The following is a 21,187-nucleotide window of genomic DNA, read 5'->3' on the forward strand; positions in this document are numbered from 1 at the left end:
ATGGAGTCTTCTTGAGCCCATGAACCACAGCAGCCAGGCCTTTATATCCTCCAATATCTCTAGAAGTCTGTCCAAGCTCATGTTCATTTTTTTTCTGTAACACTATCTATCCATCTCGTCCTCTGTCGCCCTCTTTTTCTTTTGCCTCCAATTTTTCCCAACATCAAGGTCTTTTTTAATGAGTCCTATCTTCTTTTTATGTGACCAAAATATTTAAGCCTCAGCATTTGACCTTCCGTGGAATAGCTGGAATTAATTTATTTAAGTATTGAGTGATTTGATCTCATTGGTGTTCTAGGGACTCACAAAAGTTTTCTCCAGCACCACAATTTGAAAATGTCAATTCTGTAGGGCTCAGCTTTCCTTATATTCCAACCCTCACAGTCATAAATTGCTACTGGAAAAACAGTAGCTTTGACTATATAGACCTTTATATCTGAAAAGTATAAGGAGGGTAGCTAGATGGCATAGTGGATAGAGTGCCAGTCCTGGAGTCAAGAAGATCTGAGTTCAAATCAGGCCTAAGACACTTATAAGCTGTGTGATCCTGAACAAGTCAGTTAACTGTTTATCTCAGTTTCCTCTTCTGTAGAATAAACTGGTGCAGGAAATGGCAAACCACTTCAGTATCTTGCCAAGAAAATCCCAAATGGGGTCACAAAGAGTCAGAAACAACTGACATGACTTACACAACACAATAAGTAGGGAAAGGTTCTCCCAAGAGTGAATATGAAAAGCATCATTGAGGAAAACATTTTATTTGAGTTTAAAAGGAACATAGACATTTAAAAGATGAAGAGAGTCTGGGAAAACACTCAAACTACTGTGAATACAATAAGCAAGGGCACAGAGGTATGAGAGCAGTGCCCATTTGGCAAGTAGAGAATTTTCTTGTTTGTAAAGATCATAGTTGGAATTAAGATGAGATAAGGTTGAGAAGAAGGAATGAAGTTGTGGAGAGTCTTGATTTTGAGGTAGGCAAATTTTACTCACTAGGCAATAAGGAATTTATAAGGGTTTTTTTGTTCTTATTGTTTTGTTTTGTTTTGTTTTTAAAATAAATATGTATAAAGAAAGATTCTGGCAGTCTTATATAGCAGGGATTGCAAAGAAGGCTAAAAAAGTAGAGGAATTAATATCTATTAGTTGTCTATAACAATAGTCCAGGCAGAGGGATTGTTTCATTCTTTGTATCTGTATCCCCAACATCTAGCAAAGTGTTTGACATGTATGATACTAGGAGTTTTAATACAGTAAACATTTGTTGATTGAATACCTGATGGTTATGAAATCCCATGTTAGGATGGCAGCAAGCAGGAAGAAAGTGAAGAGAGCAGAAGAAATGGAAACAACAAAACTTAGTAATTGATTGGATATCAGATAAACGGGAGAAAGACAATCCCAAGATTATAAACCACAGAAACCGGAAGTAGTGCTGGAGGAAGAATTAGTGAAGTCTAAAGAAGAAGTATATTGAGGGGAAGGGGAAAAGAACATATTGAGATCAGTTTGGGTTATGATTGAGGTGCAAAGTGATTGTACAAGTGGAGAGGCCCTAAAAGTGACTGGATAAATCAAAAAATTATAGGATTAAAAGCTGAGAACAACTTTATAAAAAGATTTAGTCAAATTTTCTCATTTTACAGATGAGGAAATCAAGGCCAAGAGAAATTCAGTGATTTTGCAGGGTCCTATTTCTCTGAGTGGCTGAGCTCCAATTTGAATCCAAATCTTCTAACTCCAGATTTAGTTTCCTTTCCTCTTCATAAGCATTTTAACTCTATTTCATATATTAATTTCCTATGTGACCTTCAAAAAGTCATTAAACTATCAGTTAATATCAATCTATTCTGATGGAAACATTACATACAATTTGATTCATTGAGAAGAAAGTTGTATTCAGTGAATGACTGTAAATGACCATCTGAATGTGCTCAGGTCAAAGTCAAAGGCCCTTGGGGACTTTGAGAGCTTTAGCAACTAGATCTGAACTCTTATTTTCAGGCCAGTGACTGTTTGACAATTTCCTTTCTACCCCACAGTTTGGGCACAGAATTGGAATGACAGTGTGCTGTCCCTAAAAGAACACTGGATTTGGACTTAGAAAACAGAATCACAGAATGTATACCCTGGAAAGGATTTCAGAGGCTATGGAGTCTAACCCATACCTGAACAAGATTCCAATTTACAGTGTGGAGGAGGAATACAAACATAATTACTGTGAGTTTGGGGGAAACACCTCCCTAGATAAAGAAATTTCCCAAGCCACAGTCACATGAGACTGTGTCTCCTCATGTCTATTCTGAGAAGGCTGGAAGACAAAGCAAAGAAGTCCTCCTATAGTCTCCCTTCATAAAGGGTACAAAATGCCAATTAGTTCTCCATTTGCCACCAGCTACTATACTTGGTTTCAACTCCATTATTGTCATCATCAAGGAGATTGTTTCAGATTTGCTACTGATACCTCACCAATATCCTCAGTTGTTTTTGCTCTCTGATAGAAGGGCTGGAAGGCAGAGCAAGACCCACCTTCCATACCCTCCCTTTACAGACAGATCAAAATACCAGTCAAATCTTCATTTGATACTAATTCAACTGGCACACCCCTCCTACCTTTCAGCTTCTTTTTATATATTATCTTCTCCGATTAGACTGTAAGATCCTTGAGAGCAAGGGCTATCTCTCTTTTTCTTCTTTATATCCCCAGAACTTAGAACAGTGCTGGTGCATATGGTAGGCATTTAATAAATGTCTGTCTATCCTGTCAATAAGAGACCTTCAGGTTGTGCTTTATTCTCCTTACTAGCAACAACAGGATGAATCAGACTGATTCTATTTTGAAGGGGATATCCACTATCTTAGAAATCACTTATAGAGAGAAATGATTTTTCCCATAGGAAGATCCTACCTGATCTTTGTCAACTCCTGTGAATCCAAGACTTCCCCCTCTCCCGTATCTGCCATGCAGTGTCATTGATTGGCTGTATACTCTAAATAATCTTAAAAATTATAAAAAGTCAATCTGTACCCTTAGCACTCTTCCTTATCATGGTAATAAATCTTTCCTTTTCAATTTGCTACTCATTGTTGACCCTCTCTTACAGATCTCATTGTAGGTGAAATCCTTCCTGGCAGAAGCCAGGAAGGGAAATTTTCACAACATGAACATATGTAATAATTGATCATTCAGATTTTGCCTAAAGATCTCCAATAAGAGAGAATCCATGACCTTCTCAGATACCTCATTCCACTTCTGAGTAATTCCAATCATTCAGAAGATTTTCATTATAACAAATGAAGACTAAATTTAGTTCTTGAATTATTTCCACACTTTTCTACTAATTCTGCCCTCTTGGGCAAAACTTCTAGTTAGGACTTTTCTGGGTCCCAGTTTTCCTCACTTGTAAAATGAAGAAGTTGGACTAAATGGTTTCTAAGCTCCTTTCAAGCTCTAAACCTGTATTCCTACTTGAAAAAACCGGTGAGTCAGATTAGCTCACACCATATTCCATTGCAAGGATGGGTAAGAAAGAGGAAGTAGCCAGCCAAACTGCACTCTACAACAACACTTGCTTGTAACTGGATTGGAAATACAGCACCGCAGGAATGCTACTTTTAGAGCAGAAGTTCTTAACCTGGGGTCAGATTTCAGGCACTCAATAAACTTGGAAGAGAAAAGTTACATCATTATTTCAATATCACTGGTTTTCTTTGTAAATCTATGTATTTTCTTTTATGCAAATAAAACATTATTGTGAGAATTTCATCAGACTGCCAAAGGAGCCCATCACACACACACACACACACACACACACACACACACACACACACACACACACACACACACACACCCTAGTAAAGAACCTTGTTCCAGAGGGTCATTAAGATGCTGCTCTGTAGTTTTAGTTAAGGGCTGAAAGACTTGTATTTGATGTTTTATTGACATTCCTTCTCTTAACTTTTAGGAGCCAAGAAGAGGCTTGGATCACTCATGTTGAATTCCTTCCTCAGGAGTACACTACTCTATCATTAATGGCTTTTTCAGTACAATAAAGATTTCCTAATTAACTCTAATGACATAATTGTCTTGAAACGGACACTTTCACCTGGTAGATTACTCACCTTGGATGGGTGGCCATCTGCAGGGCAAGCACCTTTTCAGGGGACATTTAACAGATGTCTATCTATTGCTAGAGAGCTACTTAGATCTTCTCAGACTTTCTACTGAGAATTTCTGGCTCCCTTTGGACCTGTTCACTCTTCTTTTCTGCCATGGGCTTGCCTTTGAAGGTGGCAGGGAGCCCTGATCATTTGGTACTGCAGTTAAAGGCCTGGCTGGAAAACTGGGGCTCTCAACTGCTCAATTTGTGACCCAAAAGAAAGAACACCTTGCAGGCTGTGGGATAAGTGAATTAAGAAAACATTTTTAGTTTTTATTCTTTGGCTGTTATTCTCAGGCTACAGTTTAAACTTCCGAGAAAATGAGGTTCACCAAGCCCTTTTGTGGATTTTTAGAATATAACCCCCAAGAGAGCCCCAAATAATTCCTTTTGTGTGTGTGTATTGCCCACAAGGTCCTAGTCCCATCTGCCCAAATGATGATTAATCTAACATTAAATAATTAAAACATATTGCAGCAATGAATTATTGAAGTTGAAATGTAACACATTCTGTTTGCACTCTGACGTTGATGCAGGAGGTAAGATGGTAGTGCTTCTGAAGATAGCAGAGAAAGTCAAAAAAGTCCCAAACTGCAGCTTGTTTCTATATTTCTGTTTGTGTACATTATGAATATTTTAGCTTAACATTTTTATTTCCTCTCAAATATCTTCCCTCCAGCTGTGAGGTTGCTCTTACTGAAGTGACTTAGAGTTCTTGTAGTGGAAGTACAAGCCAACAGCAGGCAAAAAAGAACAAGAACAAGAAAAACATATGAAGGAAGACATCCTTGTTTTTCAGACCTCTGAGTTGCTTTGAAAGACAGAGGTGGGAAAATGTCATTTAAGTATTTCACTGAATGTCTTACAAATAGCCAGTAGTCTGGAAAATACTGCAGTTAAATTTGCTTTTGTTTTAATATGTTCATCAAAAGCATGTCGTATTCCTACGTGATGCTAAACAAAGTGAGTTGAAGAAACTCAGTCTGTGCTTTCAAATCTACTGCCAACCTTTCAATCACTACATCACTTAGGGCCATTCTTAGAGGGGCATAGGACCAGGGTGAAACACATAGGGTGTGTGTGTGTGTGTGTGTGTGTAAGTGCCCTAAAATGTGTTTAAAGGAATGAAATGAGATTGAAATGAGCATCAAGGGCAGCCTTAAAGGGGAAAACAAGATATAAAAGAAGAAGCAGCCTTAGGTTTAAGTAAGGAAGAATAAGATATAGTCTCAGTGCTCTCTTTATTTTCTTATTAGTTCTGCAAGTATTAATATATGTGTAGGTTGTATATCTGTACGTTGTATGTATGTGGACATGGTAGGATACCACACTCTGAAAGAATATACTAGTGATAAATATCTTCTGACATGAAGAAATTAAAAGAAAAAATATTCAAACCACTTCTATAATGAGAAAATGACAGACTCTTAACAATTCTGCCTACTATATTAATTTTTATACATTTATGAAACAGATACATAGTGTATAAGAGAGCTTCATGCTATCCTTCTGTACAATATTAACTTGAAAAATGTATTTCTAAGAGTTTCAGTTTCCATATGCTAATATTACCTGTTATCTGACTTGAGGCAACATATCAATATTATTAATCTTTTAGTAATATTTCCTCTTAAAGTTCCAAAAGTATGATCTGAGAAAGAAATGATTTTTTTCTTATACATGGACAGAATTTCCCAAAACTATTTCAGTCTATAGATTAAGGTTTAAAAAAGTGACTAGGAATAAGTAACCAGCCACATTAAATATAAAATGTAGAGTTAATTATATAGATATGGTTTATTTCTTTCAGGCTGGAAATATCCAAATAACAGCACCAGTTCTCCACTTCACTTCAAATGTATAGATGCCGCCCGTGTATGATTTGAAAACATTTGTTGAGCATTTCAAATCATTCAAAGATTATAAAAATACAATGTGGGCTGGAAAATTAAGGTGATTATTTGAATAATTCAATCCTAAAGAACAATTTTGTAGCTGCTTGTTTGGGGCAAAAGTTTTGTTGCTGTTGTTTTTTCCAAAATCAAATTACTAGAAAATGTGAAGGATCCTTAGTGAAGGAACCTCTATCAATTAAGATCACAACCTGTATATGATGTCGTAGATAAAATCCCTGGAAATTGCCTGAGTTATAGAAAGTGACTTGTCCAGTGTCACACAGTTTGTAAGAGTCACAAATAAGACCCTAGTATCTTCCAGACTACAAGCCTAAAGGTCTATCTGCTTTCAGTACATTTTTTTCTATTTTTCGAAAATGATCTAAAATAAATGACTCAATTCTTCAAGGCTTTTTCAGGCACAGACAATCAAAATTACATTATTGCAGTCAAATTCTTCAGTAGAGATGCACATTACAAATCTATTTACCCATGAATCAACTCTTCAAAGCTCCCAGACAGTGAAACTAGGAGGTGGTACAGAGAGAGGGCTGAAGTGCAATCTATTTCATACCTATTTCATTGTACTTTTGAAATGTCAATTAAAAAATAAAACATCAGAGGGTAGCTCTATTTGGTACTTCAGAGCACTTGTATTTCTCTCTTTAGATAACAAAAGGGGAAACAATTTTTTAAAACACAATTTATTTTCAAAACCTGCATGTGCTTGCCACTGGGATTCAATGATACCACCTTTCTTTTACCCAAGAGATAACCATTTCTTTGATGACTATGAAGAAAGATAAATTATTTCACCAGTCCCTGAAATCACCTGAGAGGAAACAAACAATAGATTAGGCATAATGGTGCTCCTTGGAGGAAAGATTTGAGTCTGTTTCTTAAGTGAATGGATGACTCCAAGAAAAGATGTGAAGTAATAGAAATCACCTGGTGATCACTAATGTGAGGAAGTGAACTTCATTATCAAAAACAGGACAGTGAAATGCAGCCACATTAGCCATAAAAGGATTAAAGACATTCCCAAAGGAGAAAGAAAATGTATAACACTAGTGAGGCTTTTACAGTTACTGGGCATATTTTATGATACTCATAAGTGACTGGAGAAAAAGAAGTTAGGGGAAGTAGTTGTGCTAAGAAAAGGCCTGTTTTGAAAAAAAAACTAGATCAATTCTTTTGGGATATAGATTTATAATACTACAAAGCAATATCCCTTAAGAATCAATAGGCCCTCTGTGAAGGCAAAGATCTGAGGATACTTCATATAACTGTATCTTTATTTCTCTTCCTATAACCATCCCTTCATATAATTGTTATCAGCTTAAACATTCAAATGAAACTGAATAGCATAAACTAGCTCTTAAGATCAAGTAGGACATTTTACTTACTCAATTAATTATGCTTGTCAATCCAGATTGACCCAGTGCCTAAGTAACTTCCTGCCTGGATGTTAGGCATCAGTGGAAGCCACAGCTACTTTGAAGTAAATAACACTCTGGGGTCCATGAGAAAAACACACACACACACACACACACACACACACACACACACACACAGAGACTCTGAGAAATAGGTGATTTATTCAAAGTCAGATGGGTAGTAAATAGCAGAGCCAGGATTTGAACCCAGATTCTCTGACTTTCACAGCCATCACACTTTACATTATACCTCTCTGATTCCCAAATTAGTAAAATATTATTTATTTAAGGGTCTGAGAATTAGATTCCCTAGGTTACAAAAGTGAGAGGTAGATGTGGTTTTTTTTATTCTTTATTCAAATTTAAAGAGCACAGTCTTAATCTCTATTGCTGAGTTAGTCCCTTTCTCACCTTGCTCTGTTTTAGTCCCTCCCAAGCAGAAGAATTAGATAATTACATTTGCTAATAAAAAGAATAAATACTAGAGGTAGAGAAACAGTGATCTTGAAACCAAAAGGCTCAAATTCCCCATAGAAGTGAGGTGTTTAGAAATGTAGAGGAAAAAAATGGCAGACTGTTTCAGGTGGAGCCCCATGGGTCTTAGGAATTAAAGCTAGAAAGTGCCTTAGAGATAGACCATCTAAGTCAACCCTTCATTTTACAAATGAAGAAACAGAGGCTCAGAGAGGGTAAGTAGGCAAAGATTGAATAGTCAGCATGGTACAGTGGAAAAAGGACATAGATTCAAGAATACCTGGGTTTAAATGTCACTCGATCCACCAACTAGCTGTGTGGCTTTGGGCAAGTCACTTAGCTTCCCTAGACCTTACTCTCTCTCATCATGTGTAAAATGGACTAAATGACCTTTAAGGTTTGTCGGGGCTCTAAATCTATTTTTCTGAAAGTAATTTTCCCAGTCACACAGGCAATAAATGGAAGAAGTTGGATTTAAACCTCATTATTCTGAAACCAAACACAGTATTACTTACTATGGGTTGAGGGTTGGCTGTTCAGCTTTGAATGTTCAGGTATTCTATTTTGTCAGTTCAACCAAGGTGACCAAATTCTGAGGAATTTGATTCATGAAAACCAAATTCATCCCAAGATTGATAGAAAGGTCAAGATGCCAATGTATGAGCTTATAGCGAAGGATTCCAACTCTAATGTACTATTAGAAATATGAACTATGATTTCATTGGTACAGAGACTGGTCTGGAATATAAATTGTGCATACATATTAAAAATGGCCTAAAAAGAGATCACTAAAAAATATTTGTGCCAAATAAAGGAGGGTCAGTCTTATAGCCAGAGAGAGAGTAACAGATGGACAATCTGTTCTCCATCAGAGGTGTTACCCCAGCACACTGTGCAATCCCCTTGAGAAGGATTTTTAGAGAGAATTGGACAAGAATCTCACAGGATGACATGGCATGTATGGATTCTGCTCATATTATATGACTGTAAATCATGAAATACTGTGGTCTCAAAGGAATTAAAATGACAAATGACTCAAAGGACAAGAGAAAAATACTAGGCATTAGTGGGCTCCAGCTAGTTGCCAATAATTGTACGAGAGAAGCAGCATAAAGATATTGAGGACAGATCACTTATCTACTTAATATACCTAGAGAAGAATGTAGGGAAACCATTTCTCTCTGCTCATATTTTCTTATAGCACTGAATCTATTAGTTGTCTCCATCTCTCTTTTGCTCTTAGAATAGTCTACCTTGTCTCATAGCTATTTGAATAATCATCCTATATTTATAAGTTCCTTTAGTGCAGATGATTTGTTCCTCATTTTTGTTTTCCCAGGGCCTAGAAAAAATGTTTTGCTCATAGTGGGTGATATTTGTTTACTGAATTTGTTGAAAAAATATTGCAAGTGAGGAATAAAAGATACAGAGGGCATTAGAACCACCAAGATATTAAAAGAATGAAAAGAAGGCCTCTAGCCCAACCAGTACAATAAGTAAATATTTTTTAATAGAAACACATGGGTGGACTGTGCAGGTTAAGAAGATGTAGAGTTGTGGCTACCCACTTTGAAAGAGATAATATCCACACCCATCAATTTATGGATTTTTTTAACTACAAAATAATCACAGTAGAGGATAAACATTTCCTGTTATCTGAATATTTGTACCTACCATTCATTGCACTTTCCCCTAAGTCTCAGTGTAATAAATAATGTAATAAAATTGAACAAGAGAAATAGAATAGAATTCAGGGGTTGACAGGACCCTAGAGAATTTTTAAAGTAAAACACCTCAATTTACAAATGAGGAAACTGAGGCATTGAGTGGTTATAAGTGACTTGATTAAGGTCATTTAGCTCATTACAGTGTCAATACTATGAATCAAGAATTTCCTAAATCTCTTTCTAGTGTTTCTGTCCACTATACCCTTCTTTTCTTCTGGAGCAGAGAAGAGAATCCAGAATAAGTCTAAAAGAAATTATGCTTTGAGAACTGAAACCACTACAGCTCACTGACATCAAAAGCTTGGAAGCCACTTCTAGACCAAGGATTTTTAACCTTTTTTTGTGTGTGTAATGGAGCCCTTTGGCAGTCTGGGGAAGTAAATGGACTCTTCCAAATAATGCTTTTAAATACATAAATTAAGTACAGAGTATTCTAAAAGAAACCAACTATATTGGAGCACAGTTATCAAAATCCTAAAAATTCCCAAGTTCATGGAGCCCTGAAATCTGACTGAGAACCTTAGTTCTAGACTGTAAGATTCTTACCTCCTGTTTAAGCCTCTATAAAGATGATGAGGAAATAAAGCCTAGTCCTACTAAGGTACATTCTCTAGAGAGGGAGCATTGTACCTTAGAGAGAATCCTGAATGTGGATTCCAAAAACTCAGATTCAAATCCTGTCTCTTATAGTTACTACCCATGTGACTTAGGGACAATCACAGAGCCTCCTTGAGCCTTAGTTTCCTCATCTGTGATGTTATTATGAAATCGGCCAAAAAAACCCTAAAAACACTCTGTCAGTGATACTGACTGAACCATATACCAAGCAAAGACATGCACTTCTTCCTAATATAACAAATAATGAACTGTTACAACAAAGTCATAAGCATTAGACTAGTTTCTCTTGTCCCTTCCAAATCAAGTACTGAGACCCTCTGATCCTAAGATAAATAGAAGAGGAATGTGAGAAACAAACTCAAATAAATAAATATGTAAATAAAAGTATTATTTATTAAATATATATTTTAGGAAAACAGAAATTCATATGATTTATTTGTCATGAATGTTACCACTACTTTCCTCCTTTTTCTGGCAAAATGAATTCTGTCAGTTCAGGAAAAACAGTTGTAATTTAAAAATATTGATTTTCAATTGCATTTAATCATTTATTCATGGCAAGAAGATCTAATTGTTTGGATGCTCAGACTATTGGAAAATATACATTTAGTTTTCTGTTACAGCATAATTCATCATTTGCCCAATTAAGAAGAAATGAATGGCTGCATTTATATGATATGACACAAATGACCATTAGTAGTTTGACACCAGACTTCATAATGACATTAATAAAAGTAACAGATACGTGAAACTGGGGGAAAGGACTCCCTGGGGGAAACAATAGTTCAGAATGACTTTTAACATTTAGCATTTGGTTTGGGGGGGAGGGGTGGGAAGAGGAAGAATGGGAAGGGGTGAAGACATCATGAAGTTTATTTTACCAGCTGCCTGTCAAATAATAATATGAGACTGAAGCCCAGCATAGCCATGATTTCTGCTTTGGTGAGTGGCAAGCTCATTGCCAAATGATAGTAAAATTATAATTGGGTCCCTTGTAACCTGGCATCCAAACTAAACAATAAAGGGAAATTTATAGAGGTAAACAGCCATAACAGTCTTTTTTTAAACTACACGTTTGAAAAAGCTTCTTATGAATCTGTTATGACAATAAATCATAACTGGTTATTTAATTTAAAGTAGTAAATTCATCTTCTGTTAATCTAAAAATTTAAAGAACAATTTAATACCATCGTCTGTAACAGTCAGCATGTGAGATCAAGGAAAGGGAATTCCAGAGGAGCACAAGTAGATAATGCTCAGAACCTTTGCTAAATCCAATAGTCCTTTCCCAAAAGCCCTCAAAGGATAGCTTCATCTCCTCATTAAGAACCTGGGTCCCAGCAGGAATATATTGTACTCTCAAGCTTCATAAAAAAATGGCTTTTTCTCAGAAATACTGCTGTCACTGTTATGTTTTCACATAAATATGTTAAATAGCAGATAATAACATTGTAAAGCTGTGTAAAGAGTTTAATAAAATATGAATTTACTTATAAAACAACAAGTTAATAAATAACATAACAGTGAAAATGTGTTACAATGTCCTCATAGACAGCACATTTTGTACATTGTATATACACTTCTAAATTTTTACCACTATAAAGTACTCTGAAGAAAATATCTTGATTCTAAATAGATTATTCATATATACACAGATTATATGTAATATATATCACACAGAATACATATATATAATCATATATAAGCTTAAAGTATTTAGAATCAAGATGTTTTCCTTCACACACATACGTGAAAGGGGAAAGGGAAAGAAGGACAGAGTCAGGGATAGGAGTAAAAAGAGACTCATACATGCATGCATGTTTTATTCTTGAGGGATATATCATGAGACAGGTCAAAAACTCTTAAATTTATAAATCACCTATCAAGGGACAAATAAATTTCATTATAATACACATATATCAGATGACAATCTGATTTGTCTATGAATAATTTGACCCCTGCCCAACATTAAGTGCTCTACCTTACTGTTACTCTAATAACAGCTCATTTACCCAGGGATTATCTACTTGACACCTATACAGAAAACAGACAAATAAGCTTTTGGGAAAAGTTGAAGTAGGGATCCATTTAGTATATGGTGGAATAGCTTCCTGTATAGCTCAGTAGTTCTTGGTCATATAATATGTGATATGGATGACACTGAATTAGTTGCTAAGGAGAAGTTAAATTATGACAGACCTACACTGCTTATCCATTAATCCATTAATCCACAGTACCTACTACCTCAATGCTTTATTAGATTGTGGGGATTAAGAGTTAAAAATGAAATGAGACTTGTCTAAATATATGTATGTGTGTGTGTGTGTGTGTGTGTGTGTGTGTGTGTGTGTGTGTGTGTGTGTGTATATATGTATATATATATATATATTTATATGCATATATATATTTATATATAATATTGGAAGAGACAATATGTAAAGAAGAATACTCCAATATACCTATAATAGGGATTTGAGGACTGATTGAAATTCTGAGAGAGTTGAGAGGGACAAGCTTTTTCTCAGCTTTTAAGCAATGGAGACTATTTTGATCTTTGAGTTAGAAGGCATGCTTAAGTCACATGTGGATTTGTTTTAAAATTCACAGTCTTCATGGAAACAGGGTGAAAGGAAGGATCACAGACTACATAAGCTGAGTAGCAATGGCTTTGGAGGAATGGAGGAAGCCAAAGATTAGCTAGAAATACACAAAATATAAATTAGGACAGAGAGCCAAACTGCTCTGTGAATGTTATGATTTTCCTACCTGGGGTTCTGAGTCATTATGTTTGTATTAAGAATTTTCATTTAACACAAGCTCCATAAAATAGTAAAGAGACAATGACCTGTTATAGTTTCCCTTGAATAAATTAAATTAAGTAAACTACCTCTACTAACAGCATGCAGCAGAGAGAGAGAGAGAGAGAGAGAGAGAGAGAGAGAGAGAGAGAGAGAGAGAGAGAGAGAGACAAAAATACATGATACATTGAAGAAGCTATTTAATTAGGGTAGGAGTGATAAAATAATGCTGTCTGCCTCCAGCCAGCTCATGCCAATACAAGAATAACCCCCAGTGGGTCACAGGAATGACTGGACAACTCTTTTGTCTTCAAGTGGAATTAAAACCTCGATCCTGAAATCTGTCCTAAAGGAGTTCTGTGGACGGCACTGAGGGGTTGGCTTCCTGTTCACTCATTAGGAGTTATATATCTCTTTTGTTCCAAACTTACTACTTCTATTAGCCAGCTTTGCAATATAAATACTGTCACACTTGGACCTAGAGTGAGTATAAAGTATAAAGCAGAAACATGGATGAAAACATGTGACCTAATTTGTCTGAAAATATTTCACAGGGATTTTGAAATTTAACCTTTGACCTTGTTTCCTATCTCCCTCTTGCCTGACAGATACCAAGGCAGATGGAGTTTTCTCTTTCTTCTGTTAGCTGTGACCAAGATGGTCAATCTTTTTCTTCCCAGCTGTGCTTTCCTTTCTGGTGGCCTGGGAAGCTCTGGGCCTTTATTGTTAACCTAAGATCAGTTCTGACTTGGAACTGAGTTGAGTAGTAAAGGTCTTGTTTTGCAGGGGGGGGGGGCTTATATTTCTTTCTCACTTTCTAAGAACTGTGGAGCCCATGTGCTCTTCTAAGTCCTTGATAGGTTTAGGGTGGATAGAATTTATTATCAGTTATAATATCCATCACAGAAATAATTGCATCTTATAGGTTACACACACACACACACACATGCACGCACACATATACATGCATGTATGTGTATATATGTGTGTATGATGCTCTTTTCTTTTTAAATTTCATTATCACATTCCAGTGAATTTACATTCCCCTTTAGATGCCTCCCACGTGACAAATAAGAACAGTTAAACAAAACAAACAAAAAACTGCATGGGGCACATATACTAATATATGCCTCCAATATCCAGTTTAAAATCTTCAATAGGCAGCTGGAGATGCAAAACTGAAGATCAGAAGACAAACTACAGTTGAACATACAACATTCAGATAAAGAAAGCAAAGCTATCTATGGCATATGAAGAAGTGCTTTAAGTCACTTTTGATTAGAGAAATGAAAATTAAAACAACTCAGAGGTACCAATTCACACCTGTCATATTGGCTAATATGACAAAAAAAGTTAACTGATAAATGTTGGAGAGGATGTAGGAAAATTGGGACACTAACGCATTGTTGGTAGAGTTGTGAACTGATTGAACCATTCTGGAGAACAATTTGGAACTATGCCTAAAAGGTAACCAAACCTTTCATACCCTTTGAACTAGCAATACCACTAGTAAGTCTGTATCCCAAAGAGATCATAAAAAAGAGAAAAGGACCTACATCTACAAAAATGTTTATAGCAGTTTTTCATGTTGGCAAAACATTGGAAATTGAGGGGATACCTATCAACTGCGGAATAGCTGAATGAGCTGTGGTATATGAATATAATGGAATAATATTATGCAACAAGAAATGATGAACAGGCAGATTTCAGAAAAACCTGGGAAAACTTGTGCGAACTGATGCAAAATGAAATGAACAAAACCAGGAAAACATTGCATACTTTATCAGCAACATTGTGTGATGACCAATTAACTATGAATGACTCAGCTATTCTCAGTAACACAATAATCCAAGACAAGTACAAAGGACTAATGAAAGAAATGCTATTCACAGCCAGATAAAGAACTGATGGCATATTTTTTTCATTTACTTTATTCTTTTTTTGTGTTTTTTTCCATTTAATCAGTTTCTTCTTTCACAACTGTAACTAATATGGAAATATATTATTGCACATGTATAACATATCAAATTGCCTACTATTTTTGGAAGAGTGGGGGGGTGAGGGAAGGAGGAAAATTTGGAACTCAAAATCTTATAAAAAATAAACACTAAAAATTGTCTTGACGTGTAATTGGGGGAAAACAAAATACTATTAAAACAAAATAAAATGTTTGTTGAATGACTAGTAGGTCTGACTATATCAAGAATGCAAGGATGGCTCAACATTAAGAAAAGTATAAATATAATGGAACATATCAAAAAATCACATTTATGTCAATATATGGAGAGAAAGTCTTTGGCAATAGTTTCTGATTTTTTTTTAGGTAATTGTCACTTAAATTTTGTTTGAATTCCAGCTGGTCCTGAGTTGTTTTATTTCATAGTTTATTATTTGTTCAATTTCTGTATCTGTTTTTTTAATTGTCAATTTCTTGTTTTGTTAATCTGTTTTCTATTTTGGTAAATATTCAGCTATTTATGTTTTTAATTTTTAGTTATATAACCAGGCATAATTATTTCTAATAATTTTCTTTATTTACTCATCAAATTCGGATGAACATTTTAATTTTAAATTTTGCTGATTCAGTTTTCTTCTGTTTTCTAAATTCACACTAGGTAATGGTTTTCCATTTTATTAGTCTTCTCCAAACAGTAACTCCTCAGGAATAAATCAAGAAGACTTGTGTGCGTTTATTTTCAACTCAATTTCTTCTTTGATTTTCAGGATTTGCTTGTGTGTGTGTGTGTGTGTGTGTGTGTGTGTTTACTACTTGGAGATTTTTTGAGGGATTGTTTTTATTTTTTGTTCAGATGCATCTATGATCTCTTTTTTTCCCCTCTTTTTTTTATGAAAATATGTAGAGATATAAATTTTCCTGTAAATATTTATTCTCAAATGTTTTGGCAAATTTTCCAATTGTTATCATTCTGCATGATACAATTCATTTTCACAAGTTTTATTTTGTTACATTTTAAGACAATTACTCTTTAGGATCATATCCTTTATTCTCCATTATATCTGACCATGATATCTGCTTATTAAACAAAATCCAATGGCTCCCTGTTACCCAGAGGATCAAATATAAAGTCTGTCATTTACTATTTAAAGCTTTTCATTATCTGGTCAATCCCTTCCTAACTTTCCATTCTTCTTACACTTTAACTCCTTACTTCTACGTACTCTATGATCCATCTGGTGTATTTGCTTTTCCTTGCATGCAACATTCCATTTTCTGTTTCTGTACCTTTGAATCTATTTCTTACTTACCTGGAGAATGCATATGATGATAATGTGAAGAAAGTCTAGAAGGATAGCTTATAAGGTTGAAACTACCTGGCATAGGGAGAGTACTGAGAATCCTCAGCATAACTTTCTGTAGTTATCTAGCCAAAGAGTCTACAGGACTTCTAGCTATTTCACTGAGCACTTTTCTCTTTCTGAACCTTGGTTGGGGGGATTGTGAAGAAAAGGGAAGCTGACAAGTCATGTGTAATGAAATAAACTTTTTCTTAATTACAGATGATATCTGAGCATATGGTCTAACCAAGAAATATTTTGGTAAAGAATTAATTGTTAAAAATGTGTATGACTGCTAACTTCTTAAGTGGAATATGACTGTACCAAGTTATTTTTCATCAAAATATCTGTAAGTTTTGTTTTGTACTTTTATTTTTGCCACTTGCATAAATGATGAGGTAAACATTTAGGCAACTTTAAGAAAGAAAATGAAAGCCAGCAATTGGAAACATAAACTCTCTTTTATCTCTTCACAAAGAATAAGTCTTATCTTCCTCAGAGGTGTTACTCTCAAAAAGCACCCTCATTATTGAGTCATACTTAGAAAACTGGCTGTGTAGGTTGTTTAAAATACACTCTGTTTGCTTCTGTCTGTACAAGTTGCAAATTTAAATATAGTTTTCCATCTACAAACTGATACAGCCCATAGTGTGTAATTCTCTCACATGTTTTCAATAGGGTGTGTTCTTCCTCATTTTCTCTTGTCCTCTCCTCTCTTCTTTTCTCCTCTATTCTCCTATCTTTCTATCTCTCCTAGTCTAGAAGTTCAGTTGATACTCATAGCCTGATCCCACTAGCCATTGCCACTGTATCTCTGATTAGATATATCAAAGACTTAGTTCTCTTTTCCCCTTGTAACCTTATGGCCCTCCTCCCCTCTCATGGACATTGTTGCTTGTCCTTTGTGCTCTTAGAGGATCAAAATGATATCATGACATTGAGGTTAACATATAGGTAATGTGTCCGGCTGTGGCTGATCATACCAATATGATCTTGGAAGGCTTGACTGCAGATTGAGTACAAATAGTACATGTGAGCATTTGAGAGGGAGATGTCTCCAGATTTCTGGCATCCCACATTACTTTTGAGATACCATAATTCTGCTTTGCTGATAGAGCACATTGCTTTCTTTGATGCAGGCATGCCTGATACTGTGCCAGTATTTCCCATGTATCACAACTGATACCAAAATATTCTTCAGAGAGACCTTGAGAGTATCCTTTTATCACTTCTGGCCATCATGCGAAGGCCTGTCTTACGTAAATTCTCTGTAAAATGGTATTTTAAGCAAATGTACGTTGGTGAAGGATTTACTGCAGACACCTAATGGACTTGGCCACTGCAGTTCAGAGCTCCCAAGCTTAAAAGATCCACCATTCCCAGTCCCCTTCTCTTCTCCCCAAATAACAGTCCCCTTCTCTTCCCCCCAAACATTGCTACCGCTATATCTAGCAACATATATTCCTAATTGAAAGGAATAAACTCTTTGTGAAAATTCGAAGTAGAGACTAAAAAAAAATGGAAAAAGAGCCTAAGAGATAATCTCTGAAGAGTGAAAAAAATGACAAGTATTCAAGTGGACTTCAATCAGTTCATAATTTTTACTTCTGCAGTGTGACTGAGATTTTAAGTCGTCATGGATCCAAGGAATATTCAAACTTACCATCAATTCAAGAATTGTTATCTTGGATGGATACCCCATAATATAGTAATACAGCTGTTTCCATGACTCAATAAAATACTTATTTTATAAGCAATTACAGGGGAGCCTACCTCACACATACCTCTGTCCCACTCCATTAAATTACTTCCACACATTTAATCACTTTTTTATTCAAAGTGACTAAGAAAATTACACAGTTTAAAGCTGACTTGGCCAAAAATAATTTATTCTAATTTTAAAAATGTCCATTATATAATTTTTCTGTTAAAATTAACTATTCAGTTTTACAAACTACTTAGTCAAAAAGTTTCCTTAAAAAACCTTATAAATAACTTTTATAAATGAAACACAAATCTAAGTTATTATTTCACTGATATATGGCTATATATTTGCTATATGGCTATACTTTTGCTGTACATAACATATTTTAAAGGAAATATATTTTGCTTATGAGAAGAAATATGTATTTTGAAAAGGCTTATTCCTACCATGAGGCATATTAACAAGGGAATAGTTTGTTTACAGATTTGAGATGCCTTTTCCTGGAAATATTTTTGACTGTAATAGCCACCCATTTGTCTTACATTGAATAGGGCTGGGTCAACTGCAATGGTATTGGCTAAGGAATTACCTTATTTGAATGGGACCAGGCTTGTGTTGAATAATTAATTGGTAATGTTATCAGCTCTAGGACTCTAACATCTGCCTGGGGCTAATGTCTATGACATTCACACAGCCAAGGAGCCCTCCTGTTGCTTTCTCTACTGCTACTCATTATTTACTATTTTCTATGACAGTCTCTCTATAGCTTCTTTGAAATATCAAACATAGTTAACAGCTCAGGGAATTTGTAACCCGTTGTCACACTTAAGGACTTGCCAATTATTTTAGCTGTGCTACGAAGATCTCCAAAGCTTTTAATTATATTGTGATGAAATCTTTCTCTTCTGTTCACATAAACATGCATTTAATTAACACTTTAAATGTCCTATTTTCTCATTTTTGTCACAAATATATTATTAAATCCACTGAAATCACTCATTGGACATTATATAATTTTATTTCTCTATATTTGATAAGAATCATTAACTTCATCAATTCCCCTTTCACTGATTGTACCCAAAAGCTTTAATAAAACAAAATTATTGGTTCTAAACCACCAAACCTCCTACACTTGAAAACTTTACATAATGTTATCATGGCACTGTCTGTTTTTTTCTTCCTCCATTTGACTGTGAATGTTTTTCTTTCTTATTTCTCTACAGATTTTTATATACAATGAATTGGTAATGTCAAGCCTTGTAGTAAATTATAATATAAAGAAATGCTGTGAAAATTATCAAGAATATTTTTCAAGGCATTTCTCTATATGTGAATATGTGAATGGTATATACACATATATATCTACATACATGTATGTGCATAAATGTATGTGTATGCACTGGGATGTGGAAATATGTTTGGCATGACTTCATATGTCTAATGGGTATCATATTTCTTGACTTCTCAGTGGGCTGGGGAGAGGGCGAGAAAAGGGGAAAATGTGGAGCTGAAAATAAAATTAATTACATGTGTATGTGTGTGCTTGTGTCTGTGCATGTGTGTGCATGCACAATACACACTTGGAAAATGTATACCAAGCATAAATGTTTCCAATTAGCCACACACAAGTGCACACCCAATAGTAATTCCCCGAAAAGGCTGCAGCTTATAATAAAGTGAAGAAGGGTACTGTTTCACCTATTCTAAAAAGTGAGAGATATGCAACATATAACACAACTCAGCAGCACTGTTGGAACTGAGATTTACAAAAGTTCTGCTACTCAGAAAGATGTAGCAATTGTAGATAGGTGTCATTAATTAGCATACTGTGATTTAACCCTGCAAAACTAATTGTCCTCAAAGAATTTTATAAGACACTACAATGGGATGGCACATAATGCACAAGTCCCTATTCTTCACTGACTTTCTGTTTTACTTATTCTATCTTGGCTACAACACACCATGCTTGTGGCCTGTGGAAACAAAACACCAAAGCAACTAGCATTGATTGAAGTGCTTTGAGAGAGGAATCAGTATCATCAACTCAATAACTATCTCCACAGATAGTTGAAATGCATAAGGGGAGAAACTGAAAATACACAAAATATTGGAAAGCATAAAATTTCTGACCGTTTTCAATCATGCAAGGAAATCTGGGAATATTTTGGTCTGCAAAAGAAATCCATAAGGAATGACAGGCAGTCTGAATTAAAACACTTACTGTGGAGGGACTGAAGAATGTTGATTATCCATTCATCTGTTAATTGTCCAGTTTTTGTTATCTGGGTACATTTCAGCTGATTTGAAGATTCTCTTGACTCAATCCAACAAATTCTATCCTCATTATAAATAAAATCCAAAGTGTGAATTTCCTTTCCTTTCGCTGAACTCAGGGCTGCCACTTTGCTTCCATTGAGATACAATACCTCAATTGTTTCGTAATTTGTGATCAACAGAACTGGGGGCCTGTCACTGGGTTCTGAAACAAAAGAGAGAAAGAAAAGTGATCATTAAAGGAAAAAAGAGAAGCAGTTTATCACCTCCTTTGCATTATTCATTAAAAGTTAACATTGTGTTTTTAGAAATTACATCCTTTAAAGTAAATGCTCACATGGAGTGAGTGCATCTAGACTACTTATTTGTTTTGCAGAACCCATGTCACTAGCTGCCTCACTGATTTCTATTTCAGTTTACTTCTTTGTAGAAAATACTCCACTAAACACTGGTACCCTTTATTTCCTCAGTAATGTGTTTTCTATACATGAAGATGATGATAGTAACCTATGTTCAGTAAATCAAGTGCTTTCAATTTTTTTTTTATTAATGATGATGAATTTGGTCTGATCTGTTTATACCATATAGCCCAGTCTCCTGCCCTCCAGCGACCACTGGTATGTTTTTTTGAGATGGATATACGGGGTTAGAAACACAGTCTATGGAGCAGAACAGAACTAAATAGCCTAGAGAGGGAGCAAACCTGAAAGCTTGGCCTCATTTGCACCATGATCTAACAGAAGTGCTGAGCCACACATTTCCTTAGAAGCTATAGACAGAAATGATTTCTAAGCTCTTTCTTC

General features: G+C 35.3%; 1 protein-coding gene across 1 annotated transcript in view; it reads right to left on the reverse strand.

The window, feature by feature from the left end:
- LRP1B (LDL receptor related protein 1B) overlaps positions 1-21,187 on the reverse strand; it is a 2,172,360-nt gene that overhangs the window by 1,154,602 nt on the left and 996,571 nt on the right. The window contains 1 exon segment of the mRNA XM_020984719.1: positions 20,332-20,589. Coding sequence (XP_020840378.1) covers positions 20,332-20,589 — 258 coding nt within the window.

This window comes from Phascolarctos cinereus, unplaced genomic scaffold, assembly GCF_003287225.1.
Source record: "Phascolarctos cinereus isolate Bilbo 61053 unplaced genomic scaffold, phaCin_HiC Scaffold_726;HRSCAF=1367, whole genome shotgun sequence".
NCBI lineage: Eukaryota > Metazoa > Chordata > Mammalia > Diprotodontia > Phascolarctidae > Phascolarctos > Phascolarctos cinereus.